This window comes from Erpetoichthys calabaricus, chromosome 1 (assembly GCF_900747795.2).
Source record: "Erpetoichthys calabaricus chromosome 1, fErpCal1.3, whole genome shotgun sequence".
Lineage (NCBI taxonomy): Eukaryota > Metazoa > Chordata > Cladistia > Polypteriformes > Polypteridae > Erpetoichthys > Erpetoichthys calabaricus.
The window spans coordinates 276627229-276643875 of NC_041394.2; the positions used below are offsets into that span (position 1 = coordinate 276627229).

Below are 16647 nucleotides of genomic sequence, written 5' to 3' on the forward strand. Positions count from 1 at the left end.
TCTGTTACTAAGTCATTGCAAATAAAGGCATGAGGGATCTGAATAATATCTGGGTGAAGTTCATATGTATTGGTAAGGTTTCCATCTCCTAGGTGCAACTTATCCATGCAGGCCCGTTTTTGTATTTCCGTTACTTGAGTTCTTTCTTTTTGGAGCCGTGACTCCTTTGCTTGTGGCGTTTCAGAAGAGCGTTGTAGGCGCCTGTGTTCATTGTGTCTATCCATGCGGGCTCGTTTTTGTATTTCCATTAGTTGAGCTGTTTCGTTTTGGAGCCGTGACTGTTTTGCTTCTGCTGTTTTAGACACGCGTTGTAAGCACCTGCGTTCGTGTGTATCCATGCGGGCTCATTTTTGTATTTCCGTTAGTTGAGCTGTTTGTTTTTGGAGCCGTGACTCTGTTAGCTATACGGCGTCTACTGTTAAGAATTATAAGCGCACTTACGTTTAATACGGAGCGCTCGTGTATTGTTTCTTTATATCGGGTGGCGTTTCTGTGTTTTCTGTGGCTGGACTGTTAATAATGTATTACTGTAATACATTAATGTGATTCCAATATGCTGTGTAGTCTGGACCTTTGGGGATTCCGTACTGTAATACTGTAATGTGATTCAAATATGCTGTGTAGTGTGGACCTCTGGGGTGTCCGTACTGTAATACAACCTTCGAATCCTCTCGTTTATTTTTTTGCTCTGTGGCGGGCTCGTTGCAGTGCGCGTGCGCCTCGATGCGCCCTGCACCCAGCGTCCATATCCGGTTTACAACCTTTGGTTAGTAATATGGATTTGGAATCCTTTATATCATTACAGAAGGACTTGGATAGCATACAGGGTTGGGCAGATTTGTGGCAGATGAAATTTAATGTCAGTAAATGTAAAGTATTACACATTGGAAGTAAAAATGTTAGGTTTGAATACAAAATGGGCAGTCGGAAAATCGAGAGTACACCTTATGAGAAGGATTTAGGAGTCATAGTGGACTCTAAGCTATCGACTTCCCGACAGTGTTCAGAAGCCATGAAGAAGGCTAACAGAATGTTACGTTATATAGCACAATGTATGGAGTACAAGTCCAAGGAGGTTATGCTCAAGCTTTATAATGCACTGGTGAGGCCTCATCTTGAGTTCTGTGTGCAGTTTTGGTCTCCAGGCTACAAAAAGGACATAGCAGCACTAGAAAGGTCCAGAGAAGAGCAACTAGGCTGATTCCAGGGCTACAGGGGTTGAATTATGAGGAAAGATTAAAAGAGCTGAGCCTTTACAGTTTAAGCAAAAGAAGATTAAGAGGTGACATGATTGAAGTGTTTAATATTATGAAGGGAATTAGTGCAGTGGCTCGAGACAGTTATTTTAAAATGAGTTCATCAAGAACACGGGGACACAGTTGGATACTTGTTAAGGGTAAATTTCGCACAAACATTAGGAAGTTTTTCTTTACACAAAGAACGATAGAAACTTGGAATAAGCTACCAAGTAGTGTGGTAGACAGTAAGACGTTAGGGTCTTTCAAAACTCGACTTGATGTTTTCTTGGAAGAAATAAGTGGATAGTACTGGCGAGCTTTGTTGGGCTGAATGGCCTGTTCTCGTCTAGAGAGTGTTCTAATTATACTGACACAGATTCTGTTCTAATTAAGTCACCTCTACTGCCACTGCTCCAAATGAAAAGGCATTACACTATTTATGCCATAACCTTGGATTAGCAATTACTTTAGAATCAAATGCAGTACACCAAATATAATGGCTGAACATCAAACACAGTATTTTACAAACATTAAAGCTTAACTGTAACTGAATAACAAGTTACTTTCAGGAAAATCTTTGAGGGTACATGTTTATTGCAATGTAATACATACCTTGTACAACAGGCTGCCACACGTCTCTTTTGTGCACCTACATTTCAATGTCGTGCTCACAGGTTTTTGTTTCACAAACCAGGAACACCAGTAGTGTTTACATTCCATGAAAAGTACACGGTGGAGACGAAACCTGCTAGAAGTGCAAGTGATGAGAGGCCCAGTCCAAGCTGGTAATAAATTAGAATTGAATTAGATATGTACTGTTTAGAAAGTATGTTACTGTTATATGATCTATTGTAAAGAATTTATTTTTGAAAATGTTAGTAAATGAACTGTGGGATGTTCAACTGAGCCAAGGATTCGAACTTACCCACTAGGCGAAAGGAATTGCTAAATGCTTTATTAATATCTAGTAATAAAAAAATAAAATTAACTATTATGAAATGTTACTTTTTAAACTTTAACAACAACTCCAAATATGAGCTCTTAAAAGACAATCTGTAAAAGGACTCTCTCCTTTTCATTTTAATGCAGTTCTATTGCAGACAATAATAATAATTCCTCACATTTATAGAGTGTTTTTCTCACTACTCACCTTTAGGCTGTGGCAGTAATATTCACAGTTTTAAATAAAGCAACAAAATCAATCCTCAGGACTCAGTTAATCATAAAATGGAACAATAGCAGTCTGCACAGTACAGTGTTTGTTCTGATGGGACAAATCTGAATTCGAATAGAGTTTAACATGGTCAGATATTTTAGGTAATGTATATTTCTCACTGGTGTGTTTTCAGCAGTCACACAGATTCTCCTTTCAAAGACTGTCAGGAAAATAAAATAATAAGATACTATTCCACTTAAAACCCACATCATTTTATGACGACCAGGGTAGGTCATGTCTTTTTGATTTTGTCTTCCTTTAAACTGTCGTCTTCTTTATCTGAGTAGTCATCTTTCTTGTCCATGTCAAAGTTCTGCAAAGGGAAACAACAATATTATTAATGCTGAGCTGAATACTCAATAATATAACTGAAATGAGGAACCTTGCAACACTCAGACACCACAACATTTCAGTAAAAATCTGGGTTACAGAACTGGTGTGCCTCCCTCCATATAATGAGGAATGGGCGAGTGCTCTTGGTAATGTGCCAGTTTTTGTATGTTGGAGATCTGCTTAAACCTCTTATTGTAGGCACTTTGTAATGCTGGACAGATTTCATCAAGAAAGAGTGGAAAAGAGAAGGAAGGAGGCCAGTCATCTGTGTGAATGCCTTTACATATAATCCTGTGGTACATCTCACCTGAGCAGACCACAATCTGGTCCATCGTACTCCCACCTCCAAGCCTGGTATTTGACAGCAATAACACTCTTACTGTCTAAGCCAGAAGTTCTTGTGTGTTTGGGGTTGTTGTTTGTTATAATATGTACTGATGTAGCACAACTCTCATTTATCTAAACAGGCACAATCATACAATGGCAAGTCCATCCGTTTCAATCACAATGTGAATTCAGGAACCTCTGGTCACCCGATATGCTAGCCTTTACGTCCCCCTTTCAATGTGCCTCTTGTTGCCTTTGTTTGTCAGATATTGCAGCCCTCTTGTAGACGATGGACATGGACACTGGAAGTTTTGTCAATTTATATATATATATATATCTCGATATTTTTCTTGAGCTTCTGAAAAAGTCTGATTTTTCTCCTTAGGGACAAATAAAGTTTAATCTGTCTGTCTACTGGTCTGTAGTGGCTGCATATTTCTCTTCCAAAGTACAGGCTGTCTCACTTCAGCAGTGATTAGCATAGTTTTATAAGCTTTTGTGTGCAGATATTAATTTGTGCAATTCTAAAATTGTGCTAAAAAATGTAGAGTATTAACAATAGTCAAATTACTACTTAGGGAAATAATGGATAATGTGGAGCACATCAGAATTACAGTATTTAAAATTTTTTCAGTAACCATGGCAGGGTAGCTGCATGGAGAGGCTACTGAGAGACACTCCAGGTACATTTTGTGTGGTATAATACCAGACTTGACTAGTCTGTGGAATGGCTGTCAATAACGTGAACTCGGGTCACCCCCTTCCAAACCGAAATCAGCCTATAAACACGGGCTGATTTCACACAAGTCTACACTTAAATAAATCAAAAAGGGAAAAGGGACTTTATGAAATTATTATTAAGGGATCTTCAGAATTTAGGGCATTTACGGAATAAAACCAAACAAATGACAGCTTGATTAAATGGTAATTTTTTCCAGTATGGGGTGGAGGGGGTAAAGTCTATGCCTTTCCCACAGAAAGAGTTTGGCACATTAAATTTAAGCCGCTTAGCTGATGCTGGAAATAAAGGCCATCAGAACTGGAACTTGAGTGTTGACATGAAAAATGAAGCACAATTCTAAAACTCTACTTAAACCATTGAAAATCGTGGAATGGTACTACTACTACTACTACTACTACTACAGTAATCCCTCCTCCATCGCGGGGGTTGCGTTCCAGAACCCCCCGCGAAAGGTGAAAATCCGCAAAGTAGAAACCATATGTTTATATGGTTATTTTTATATTGTCATGCTTGGGTCACAGATTTGCACAGAAACACAGGAAGTTGTAGAGAGACAGGAACGTTATTCAAACACTGCAAAAAAACATTTGTCTCTTTTTCAAAAGTTTAAACTGTGCTCCATGACAAGACAGAGATGACAGTTCTGTCTCACAATTAAAAGAATGCAAACATATCTTCCTCTTCAAAGGAGTGCGCATCGGGAGGAGAGAGAGAAAAGCAAACAAATCAATGGGGCTGTTCGGTTTTTAAGTATGTGAAGCACCGCAGCACAAAGCTGTTGAAGGCGGCAGCTCACACCCCCTCCGTCAGGAGCAGACAAAGAGAGAGAGAGAGAGAGAAAAACAAACCAGCAAAAATCAATACGTGCCCTTCGAGCTTTTAAGTATACAAAGCACCGTGCAGCATGTCGCTTCACGAAGCAGCTGCACAGAAGGGAGCAACGTGAAGATAATCTTTCAGCATTTTTAGACGAGCGTCCGTATCGTCTAGATGTGCGAACAGCCCCCCTGCTCAATCCCCCTACGTCAGGATCAGAGAATGTCAGAGCAAGAGAGAAAGAGAGAAAAGTAAGTTGGGTAGCTTCTCAGCCATCTGCCAATTGCGTCCCTTGTATGAAATCAACTGGGCAAACCAACTGAGGAAGCATGTACCAGAAATTAAATGACCCATTGTCTGCAGAAATCCGCGAACCGGCAAAAAATCCGTGATATATATTTAAATATGCTTACATATAAAATCCGCGATAGAGTGAAGCCGCGAAAGGCGAAGCGCGATATAGCGAGGGATTACTGTACACCACATAGTGCATAGTAAAGGGTATATGGCATTCATCCTCTAAATTCCCACAGCCTGCAAACACTAGAATCCACTAATTAGGGTACATGGTATTCTACAACAAACTAAAATAACAAAATTAAAATATACCCTCGACTTCTCCTTCAGACATAAACATCACCAAATGAGTAAAAATCTATAACTTTCCATCATAGCATGTAAGGCAAGACAGACATTTTTTATTTTATTTTTTTACATCTTTTTTTGTTTTACTTTTTGATTAGCACACTCAGAACATGAAAACATGTGTCTATCAATTAAAGCCAAGCTCAGGAGTGAGCCCATCCTGAACCTACTGTCATGGGGCATTAATGACATCTGCCTACTCCGCAAACGCATGCAACCGTTACACAGAGACATTGTGTTGTTGTTCCTTTTTGTTTTAATCTGTCATTTCTTAAGTGGTCACAAACTTAATGCTAAGGTGCGATTAAACAATCTTAACCCTTAAACCGCCACATACTTGAGGGTTAATACATCCCTGGACGCCAAATACTTTTTTGCTGCACTTTTTAAGTAAACGTCACAATTCACAAACAAAAAGTGAAATTATAATGGAACACATTTTTTTTTCCATGCAAAGAGCATCATAATTACTACAACGCTGATCATTTTACATACTGCCAATGAACTGTAAAAACTATTAAAAAAAACTACTGGAACAATATGTACAAGGTGCAACTGACGGCATTGATGAAATTCAGTAAATCACTGAGCCAACTGCGCTTGAACTGGCTGCACACAAGCACACAGAGGTAAGCGCTGATGCTGGCAGGCTAGTCTAGTGCAGCGGCTCAATCTCTGAGACAGTGAGGCTGCAGTGCTGACGAGCGGGCTTCTCAACGAATGTACAGCACTGACTGATCAGCTCCGACATGCTGGTAAATTGTACTTGGAACCAACTTTAGCAGGTTCTGGCAGTTTAAGGGTTAAGGAACTGGTTTAAAACAAAAACAGGATCTAACAAACTCCTATTATAAAAAAACATTAAGTCCACAGCTAATACTGGCACAAGACATCACATTATACAACAGTGGTCAAATGTACTGCCAACTCTAGCAATTTGCTTGCTTTTATTAGTGTTGTTTACAACTTAAAAGATAAAGAAAAGATGACAAAAGAACCAGCCATGAATATTAGGCACACATCCATTTTTCAAGCTGACTCTATAATTACAGAGTATATAGAAAACATAGAGCCTCTAAATCTGCATTTGTAAGAGGAAAAGTAATAAAGGATCTCATTGACAGTTGATGATACACTGCTGGAATTCCATGGACCTAAAAGTGGGACTCTAACGATCTGCAGCAATGTTCTTAACACAAATAGCCTGCAGAAGATCAAACCAAGAAGAATTATATGGTCAGAGGTCAACAGTGAAAAAAAAAAAAAAAAAGATACACAGCAGCATGTAGGTTCTTTGCTCACACCTACAGAACAAATCTTAGCAAGTCTTTCTGGGAAAATGATGTGATAATACACACAACAAAAATCAGAATGGTTTCAGAATGCCTTTCAGCCCTCTGAAATGAAGCCATCAAACAAGCAAACCCTCAAATGTACAGCAGTTCCATAAAGCCGTGGGGTTCCTTTGCTGTTACTAGTACTGGATGTCTTGAACATGCGAGTTTCTTCAGGACATCTTGAAAAACTGTGTGGTTTGATACAAAATGTGCTGTGTTCTGTTACTTAACTCATCTAGATGGAAATACCAGGGAATAAAATCTGAATCTCTGATCTCTCGTCTCACAAACATCTTTTGATCTCACATACAAATGTCTTCAGTGCAGAGTAAAAACAAATTAATTGACCTTGCTGTTCCAATACTTGTGGAATGGACTGTAAATCCTAAAGCACAGAGGAATGGCTGAAGAGGAAACACTGGACTGCTCCTTGTTTTACAGGTGAGATGTGCTAACATTATTTCAGCGGAAAGATGGAACAAGCTAAGCAAAACTCACAAGAAGCATTTCGAGGCACAGTATAGTATTCCTTTCTAAAGACTATGCAGTCACATACTAGTTCTTTGATGACAAGTCCTTTTCCTTTTTTTTTTCCTCTGTTTAAGTTTAAGTCACACAAACTTATTAAAATTACATTTTGAGAAGTACATACAGTATCTGTGTACTTTCTTATATAGTACACTTTAAATGTAAATGCAAGTAAAAGAACTTTCTTACCTCTAATTCTCGCATGACTTCATCCATGAAATCACAGGAATTTAGCTTATAAGATAATGCCAGTTTGATTGCATCTCTGAACAGCTACGGACAATAAGTGAGAAATGAAATTATTTGCTGATGAAACTATTTGCAATTTTATTCAGTCTACCTGGAAAAATGTAACGAAGATAACTCTCAACATTTTCACACTGAAGAGCTCCTTAGACACAAAGCACAGTGTCCATTTCTAATTTCATTCTTATCTCAAAACACATAACTAAAAGAGGTTTAAGGGCAATCAAAAATGTAGTATCGGTTTAGTTAATCTGGCATGTTCACAGTTCTTTGTGAAAAAACTGTTTTCAAGCATTTGTAAATCATCTGGGCTCATGCAACTCCCAGATGAGGTCACTTGTTTTTAGTCCAAAAGTAAAATAAGGAGTTTATATAATCTAATGAGTAAGAACATTTCAAAGTTGTGAGAGAACACCAAAAATCCAAATAAAGGTATTCACTTGAGAATCAATTGGCACACTGACCTTAACTACATTTGTGCCATCTGCAGCAGAAACAAAATAGAAAGGAAGTCCGTGCTTTTTGGCAAAACTGAAGTTTTTCTGGGTTACCTTCATGTCAGCTAAGAAAAAGAGAGGAAAAAAGAACAAAACTTCCAAATCATGTACATTCCTTAAAGATGACACTTGCAGGCATGAGAATGTACACATTCTTAATAACATAATCCATAACTTTACAACAAAAACTTTTTGAAATTTAGTGCATTTGTATTATGTATTCAGGTCCGCCAAGGCCAGATCTTCAGTGCTCTTACAATGAGCTCAGCTTCATTTATACATAAAGAGTGTTCTAGTGGTGGGAATAGTGCAGGCCACAACTGAAGGTACTGGCTGAACCAAAGGGTCATAACAGAAGATCCTGCTTATAATTAGGTGCCTGGCACATCATACAAAACATGGACGAGTTGTGTGTGTGTGTGTGTGTGTGTGTGTGTGTGTGTAAGTCAATCTGTCCGAGTTGTGTGTGTGTGTGTGTGTGTGTGTGTGTAAGTCAATCTGTCCCTCAGTCCTTTTCTCACCCAGCCTGTCTTATTTATCTAACCTTCCAACTTCTTTTTCACAGGCCTGACGATCCATTGATATTTGAAAAGGCAGGGAGAATTAAAAGTAATTCTGGCCAGAGTAGAAAACTGGAGCAACATTTTAACATAATTTTAATTACAGTTTTGGCTTTTGTAAAAAATATTAAGACCTACTTCATATTTCAGTTCTGCATTTAAAGGTCTTTTATATGCGGCAGCCGGTGTTTATCATGTCTTGAAATCAAAACGCCATCAAATACAACACAGTTTAACATTTACTATTCAGTTTTTTATTTCCTGTATGCAATATTTTAAACTTAAGTATATTTAATTTGTTATATATCTGCTAACTAAATGAATTCAGGATCATCTACATATTTGAATAAGTTGTTAATTACAATTTAGTCTAAATCTAAATAAAAAGGGAAAAGGAATTTTTATAGAATTGTTATTAGGAGATTTTCAGAATAGCAAAATTTAGAACATATAATATACAGAACAAAGTCAAACAGGTGACGGCTTGATTTAAAGGTTAAAATTTCCAAAACTTTAAAAAGTTAAAAAAAAAAAAAAAAAAAAATCTCAATACGATCCCAATGTACTCCAACTATCAGGATAATATTGTATCGAGAGCTCTATGGCATCTATTGCTGCTGTAAGTTTTTAAATATGAACTTAATAAAACTTTTATGTAAACCAAGCTAATGTAGCCATTTTTCAAAATTCTTACTCTCATAATTTGAGTTTGCAAGTAAAATTAAAAGAAAAAATACTCACCATCAATTTTATTTGCAACTAATATGCATGGGATTTCTGGGCGATACTCCCTTAATTCTTTGTACCAGTTGCCAAGATTTTTATAGGTTATCTTTCTCTGAATGTCAAAAACCTATTGAGTGTGAAATAATTGCTGTGTTATTATTGATGTATAGAGTTATTCCAAAACCACATACGTTTTAATATATTTCTACCTGGAAATGCAGCCTACACATTATGTGGTATCAATATAAAACATGAAAGGGTACAGAAAACACAAGGGATTTTACCATAATGCAGGCATGAGCTTTGTGGTAGTAAGAAGGATGCATACTCTGAAATTTCTCCTGTCCAGCAGTATCCCAAAAATCTGAAATAAATTAGCCAGATTATATATTACTGCAAGGAATGAATTAAAAAAAATAATAATCAAGTTAATGTAAATGAAAAGCATGAGTCCTACACAGGCTAACAGTTAAATGGAAAATCAAGAAAAACAATGAACATGCCAAGTATTAAAGTAACTTCCAGAACACCTGAGATTATTCAAGTGCAAATCCATTCCTTCATGACCCGATCTGCGTATTTTAAACTCAGAATTGTGGCGAGCTGAAGTCCATTTGCATGGTCTCATCTACAGCAGTGCTTCTTAATTTCAGCTCTGGGGTCTGCTGTGGCCTGAAGCTTTCATTCCAACCATCTTTTTCTTTTAAATGAACTCCTATCTTAATTAAACAAGCTCTTATTTCCTAATTCCCTAGTTTTATTTTTTGTATCAAACCAGAAATGACAAACATTCTGAATGAACCAAGAATCTGTGTGTTAGCCAGGTAAGATTTCTTCTTTGTGCTTTTCGGTATTTTTTCTGGTTATTTAGGCCATTACTTACTAATAAGCACACACATTTGTAATGACTGCCCTTTAGCATCTATTGTCCTTGTGCATTGGTGTCTGCTCACTCATCATTAAGTGCCACTGTTTTGGATACAATCAAGAAATGGAACTTACAAAACAGACTTAAGTGTTTAAAGATAATGGCAAAAATACCAACATTTCATCCTTTCTTTGTGAATGCAAAATATGAGAAAGAAAACACACCAACTCATTAAACACCGCTAATATGACCAGGAAACTTTTTCAAAGATCTGCAGCCACGGGGAGCCACCAGGACTGAACCTGAGAAGCACTGATCTACAGTCTGGCCTTCCACAACAATAGAAACCTCATCTTCTATCACAAGTGTGGGTAGCAAAGATCAGAAGTTACCATGGATTGCCATATTCAATAATTAGAAAAGCTCCCAGCAAGTGAACAAAACAGAACCCTTCCCTACACTACTGCAGCTGACAAGAGACTACTACATTAGAATAATCTTATCTTTAACAACTGAGCTGCTTTCAGCATATTTCATAACAGAGCTCCAAGCGTAAGTAATGACACATCAAACATTAGGGTACAATTAAGGGCACAGCCAAAACATAGGCCAAGGTTAGGTCCTGCTTCCACTGTCTCACGCATACATTTTGAATAGTGTATGCTTTACGAGAGAGTTAAGATATATAATTTTAATTGTACTAGCGAATAAATGGACAGAACTAGGGTAAGGCAGCACCCTAAGCCGTGCCACTCTCCACTCATAAGAAGCAATGTCTTCATAAGACAAAGAGGGCAGTGCTGGAAACCAGTGCTTCAGAATGAAGAAAGGAAAAAAATGAGTGCATGACGACCAAGGTCCTTGATAATACGGTCTGCTTTTCTAAAGCTGTGTGTGACACGTGTTACATACACAAAGTATCTACACAGATAGGCACAGTGTGTGTCTGTTTGCCCTTGACCCTAAAGAGCTGAGCACCAGTAATATTAGTGATTTGCTCCTACTGATGTACAAGGGTGATGATCTGCAGCTAGTGAGAATGGACTCCTCTGTGCACCTATAATGCATGGCAGGCATATATGAAGACATCCTTTCCTCAGATATCTAACAAAATAAATGTGTTGTTGATCCTTCTTGATGATAGACTCGCTGTGTTTTACTCATTTAAAAGGTCCTGACAGATGAGGACTCCAACAAATGTAAAGCTGCTGCCCTTTTCATAGCATCCCCGTCTATGTCGTCATTCCTGATAATGTACCCTCAATGTAGAACTGGGTTATGATTTCATACATTTTGCAAATATCAGATGCAAAACAATACAATAAATGGAGTAATATTTAACATTTAAACATGTCTATACCAAGAACCTGAATTACAGCATTAAATACATGAATATTATATTTTAAACTTCATTTGTCACATTGACTTTAATTCCTTTTAGCTGTATGTTTTTTTGGGGGGAAAAGTACAATAAAGGATACATACACGACATTTAATATCATAAAGATACAAGAGATCCTAATCAGAGAGTATAAAAGCAGCTACTTACAAGTGCAGAGAATATCGGCACATTACTAATAGATGATCTGGGAGAAAGTGAACACTAGTTTTTAAATCATCTGCTAAAGTGACATTTCTGGTAGGATAATGGAAGTTGGCAGAGTGGAAAAAAAAAAGCACATAGCACATCTCACACACTTTAGAGTCGGCTCTCCTCCACAGGGAACATCACCCAACTGTGGCAAGAACTAAACACTCAGTACAAATCCTCAAGACCTAGACATATGTTCTATCAGTGCCAGAAAATGCAAAGAAACATCTGTCATCGCCTATTTCATATTTGGGTCTCAGTCTATCTGTCTCTCAAGTTGACGTCTCACAATACGACTTCTAGTCAGACGGGATGTCAAACTTGATGACTGCAGTTACTGATCATTTTGCCAAAGCATGTCAACTTACCTGACAAGAGATCAATGGGCATGTCAAATTATAAGACAGCAACAGACATCCTAGCACACTTACACATTTCCAGAGTATCATGAGCTTGTTCCTTTTTCTGATAATCAAATACGTGCTGACTGAAAGAGTCCGTGGCCGTGCAAAGGACTTACAGGGACAGTGAGCTAAGCTGCAATCTTACACACTACGTCCTCCCTACCCATCTCTAAATTTGATTGTGGTATGTAAAACATTAGACATCAGACCCATGAGCCTCTCTTCAGTGTGTGTGTTCCAGAACACCAGTAGTCCTCATTCCTCATCACTGCATTCTATGCATTGTACTTACAGGTGGGCACTCATTGCTTCACAAGTCTCACACATACAGAGACCACTCTTATGACTTAGGCTGACTTTGTGGCAGCAAACTGCAGATTGGGTGAACAGAGACACTGGGTATGTCAGACTACATAGCTTGTGCTCATGGGAGTGTGTCGTTACTACCCCGGATTCTCTAAGAATACGTAAATTAAGCCTACAACTAAAGGAAAAGAGGAATGTGGCAGGGTCTTAAGTCTGCTGTTGTCCTGCTTATCATGGCATTGAGATTTGGGCCGGCTGGGACTGTGAGACTCCCTGTTAGGTCAAAGCACCTGGAATCCAGCTTTGTCAAGAACTGGGGGCAACCCTTGGTGATCGTAGCCATTACCTTATAGATTAGTCAGTGGAACATGCATTTCATTCATTGAAATATTAGACCAAACATAAAAATCTAACAAAAACAAACAACTTTGCAAATGTAAGACATGGCCATCTTAAACGGACGCCTTAAACAGAAATATTCATACAATGAACTCAAGAACTTTTCACATTTCTATATACAGTATGTAACCAGGTAAATTCCTGGGCTGACTGCAGATTTATTTGCCTGGGACTGCAGAGTGTAAAAGCAGTTATCAAGAAAGGTGTACAAAAGGACCATGGCCGTCAGTGTCAAAGCTAAATGTGTACTGGGTAGAGAGGGGGAAAAAAATGCTGCTAGTTGCCACTGCTTGCACAAAACTTCAAAATGAATTTGTGGAATTTTAAATTTGAACAACGGTTTTTGTAGAATTATTTTTATTTTTACTGTAAAATAATAGAAATACCACAAATCTAGACACTGCACCTTCATTAATACTTGAGATGAACGTATTTAGTCTTGTGTCCGTCACGGCACAGACAACAAAGACAATGAACATCCTCGGGTAATGTCTGGCTAACACGGTGTCCTGAAATTCCAACTCAGTGCAGCAAATTCTCACGGGCTAAAGCGGCTTTTTCGACAAATGACAAGTTTTTTAAAAAGTGTTACATCTTTTTTTTTTTTTTTTTTGCAGGTTTGATTAATTGCACAAAGCAATGTAAACACCACTAAATTATACAAGAATTTTTAAAGTTTATCCAAGTAAATTATAGCATGAATTTCAAATAACTAGTTTATCAGAGAAACAAATATTAAGCTGTTTATAGAAATGGCAACAAATATTAATGCATTGCATTATGTACATAGAATAACAATGCTGTCAATATATAATTGTATGTAATGGAAATTGTAAAAGATCTGAAATAGTTAAAAAAAAAAAAAAAAAAAAATGAATGTACTCACCTACTAAGATAGTTTTTCCATCCACAGTTGTTGGATATTTGTAAAGTGTGAGTGCATAGGTAGACAGGTCTTTGGAATGACTGGAAGTCACGTTTAAGGATAACAAAAGGCACAACAGGAAATGCACTCAGTCAACTGTCAGCAGTCATACAAGCGTGACAAAATGAAGACACTGGACTCCAAAGGTCCATGTGCCCATTTTCTGTTACATGCATGAGCTAAGGCCCACCTAAACAAAGAAAGAGATTGGGGAGAAGGAAACTCCAGGTGGGATGGTGTAACTATAGACAAGAGGGAGACAGGCAGGCCAATCCCAACACAACGGTGGGCACAATCCATTCTGCAGAAATGCAATCTTGCTAAAATTGTTTTTAAGTTACAAAATGAAGGATTTTGAGCAGCCTCAATAACATATTTATATATAGAATATATACAAAGTAGCTGGCATTTGTGTGAAATCTGAGGTTCAAATTTCCATTTCACAAGATACTGCATACAGTACCTGCATTCTCAAAACGACTTAATCCAACTGTGTTAATCCAACCAATCCTTTGTGAAAATGACGCCTGTTCCGGCAGCTTTACAAAAGACAGAAGGCATTCTTGGCCAAGGTGCCATGTCTGCCACAGGGCCACCTCAAACACTTACCGTGCCAATTTAGAATTGCCAATCAACCTTACCTGCAAGTCTTTGAGGATGTGGGAGGAGAACCCCACTCTGACACAGGGAAAATGTGCAAACTGCACATACAGGCCAAGAACAAAGCAGGATTTGAAGCAGTAATGCCACATCGGTGAGACCTGTACTCCTTATTTGTCAGCGACAGGTCTTCACAAATATTGTTTATGTGTACAGCAAATACATTATCTTCATCGGCTAACACAAAAGGATACTACACTTGCATGAGGAACCTCTCCATCAACCTGAACAATAAAGAAAAGTCATGAATGAAAGAGAAACACATAAGCACAGACACCTGATGTGCAACTTAAGACACGCAAGCACATTTAGAATGCAGGGGCAGACGCCAGCATTGTTTAAGTCTCCCTAACATGATGAATACACGATAAATGCACTCTGAACAATTGTATACACAACAAGTATGTTCAATCCTTAACTTTTTACAAAGGCAATGCTGTGCCCCCAGGTTGTTACATTTTTTTATGCATTTGGCAAAAGTACTTACTTTGATTTTCCAACAGCGCTGTCGCCCAAACAGATGATTTTAAGTTCATCTTTGTCATACTTATCTTGATTCAGATCGGAAAAACCAGCAGCATTCTCGGCCATATTTTGGCTTTGCGGGGTTAAAAACGCGATCCCGACCTTAGAAGCAAGCAGCGAACATCTACGGTAAACTAAATAAGGGCACACAGCCCCTTCATCCGATACCGCCTTCGACTTCTCCGGTTAGGCTTTTCTTTTTGCTCCGTTTTAATTAATCATTAGAGATAACCAAATCCCTTCCATTCATCATTCGCCAAATTGCTCCACAGACGCGACTATTTATACAAGATTATCAGTTCAAAGTTGTTCAGTTGAACAAAAATAAAAAGCAGCGCCGTTTGACTGAACATATAACCACGACTAGGTAAATTTTCGATGTAACTAGAGCGACACTTCGTTATTATGAAAGTGCTTCAAAAATTTACAACAGTTTCTACGCAACCGACGCTAAAAAAGGACCCTCAACAGGAAAATGTAGGTCGTCTATTCGTCTGCCTGCGCCACTGTGATGTCTACTTCCGGCAGTAGCCAATACAATGTAAGTATACAAAAGCCGGCGTTTTTTGATTTATTGTTCACATGCCAATGTTAGCAATCAGGAAGAAAAAATAATTACATAACAATAATGTTCAGTAAAAGTATTGCACATCTTCAGCGGTATAAAAATGTATGCACGTAATTCAGATTATTCTATGTAAGCTCTGCTTTTATGTCCGTGTTACATGTCAGGATAGCCGAATTAATCATAGACATACATAGATAGACGCCGTATTCACTGTGTTGCCCAGTCGACACGATACGTCAGCGCGTCAGCCATATTGCGAGTGGCAAAAGTGCCATTTAAACTAATATACGTAGACGTGGAACCCGGGTTTTCTGATGAAAAAACAATAACGTTTAAAACAGTATCGTTTACATACAACAGATTTTCGTTTAAATGCAATTATTTATATCCATTTATACACTAATAACGGCAATTATTGAGACAAAAACATGTCCAATGTCTAAAAGTCAAAATAGTAAGACTGCACCTGGCAGTCTGGACTTTCTTTTAACAGTGAAATGATACACTCAATGACTAAAATAAAATAAATTTTATTGTATACAAATTGACTTAATAATTTCTGAAAACATTTCACTCATTCCCCTCTCAATCTCTCTCTCTCTGACACACACACGCGCGCGCACACACACGATGTGGTTACTTAAATGTACAGTGCATCCAGAAAGTATTCACAGCGCATCACTTTTTCCACATTTTGTTATGTTACAGCCTTATTCCAAAATGGATTAAATTCATTTTTTTCCTCAGAATTCTGCACACAACACCCCATAATGACAACGTGAAAAAAGTTTACTTGAGGTTTTTGCAAATTTATTAAAAATAAAAAAACTGAGAAATCGCATGTACATAAGTATTCACAGCCTTAGTTCAATACTTTGTCGATGCACCTTTGGCAGCAATTACAGCCTCAAGTCTTTTTGAAGATGATGCCACAAGCTTGGCACACCTATCCTTGGCCAGTTTCGCCCATTCCTCTTTGCAGCACCTCTCAAGCTCCATCAGGTTGGATGGGAAGCGTCGGTGCACAGCCATTTTAAGATCTCTCCAGAGATGTTCAATCGGATTCAAGCCTGGGATCTGGCTGGGCCACTCAAGGACATTCACAGAGTTGTCCTGAAGCCACTCCTTTGATATCTTGGCTGTGTGCTTAGGGTCGTTGTCCTGCTGAAAGATGAACCGTTGCCCCAGTC

The 16647-nt window shown here is 38.1% G+C and overlaps 1 protein-coding gene across 1 annotated transcript; it reads right to left on the reverse strand.

Annotated features, from left to right (window-relative positions):
* Nucleotides 1-1816: 1816 nt before the first annotated feature.
* rabl2 (RAB, member of RAS oncogene family-like 2) lies at nucleotides 1817-15382 on the reverse strand. Its single transcript, XM_028815310.2, has 8 exons — nucleotides 14852-15382; nucleotides 14559-14588; nucleotides 13666-13745; nucleotides 9496-9575; nucleotides 9227-9338; nucleotides 7893-7990; nucleotides 7372-7455; nucleotides 1817-2767 (listed from the first exon to the last, which is right to left on the reverse strand). The coding sequence occupies exons 1-8, from the start codon at nucleotides 14953-14955 to the stop codon at nucleotides 2687-2689; spliced, it is 669 nt and encodes a 222-aa protein (XP_028671143.1). The 5' UTR covers nucleotides 14956-15382; the 3' UTR covers nucleotides 1817-2686.
* Nucleotides 15383-16647: the final 1265 nt, after the last annotated feature.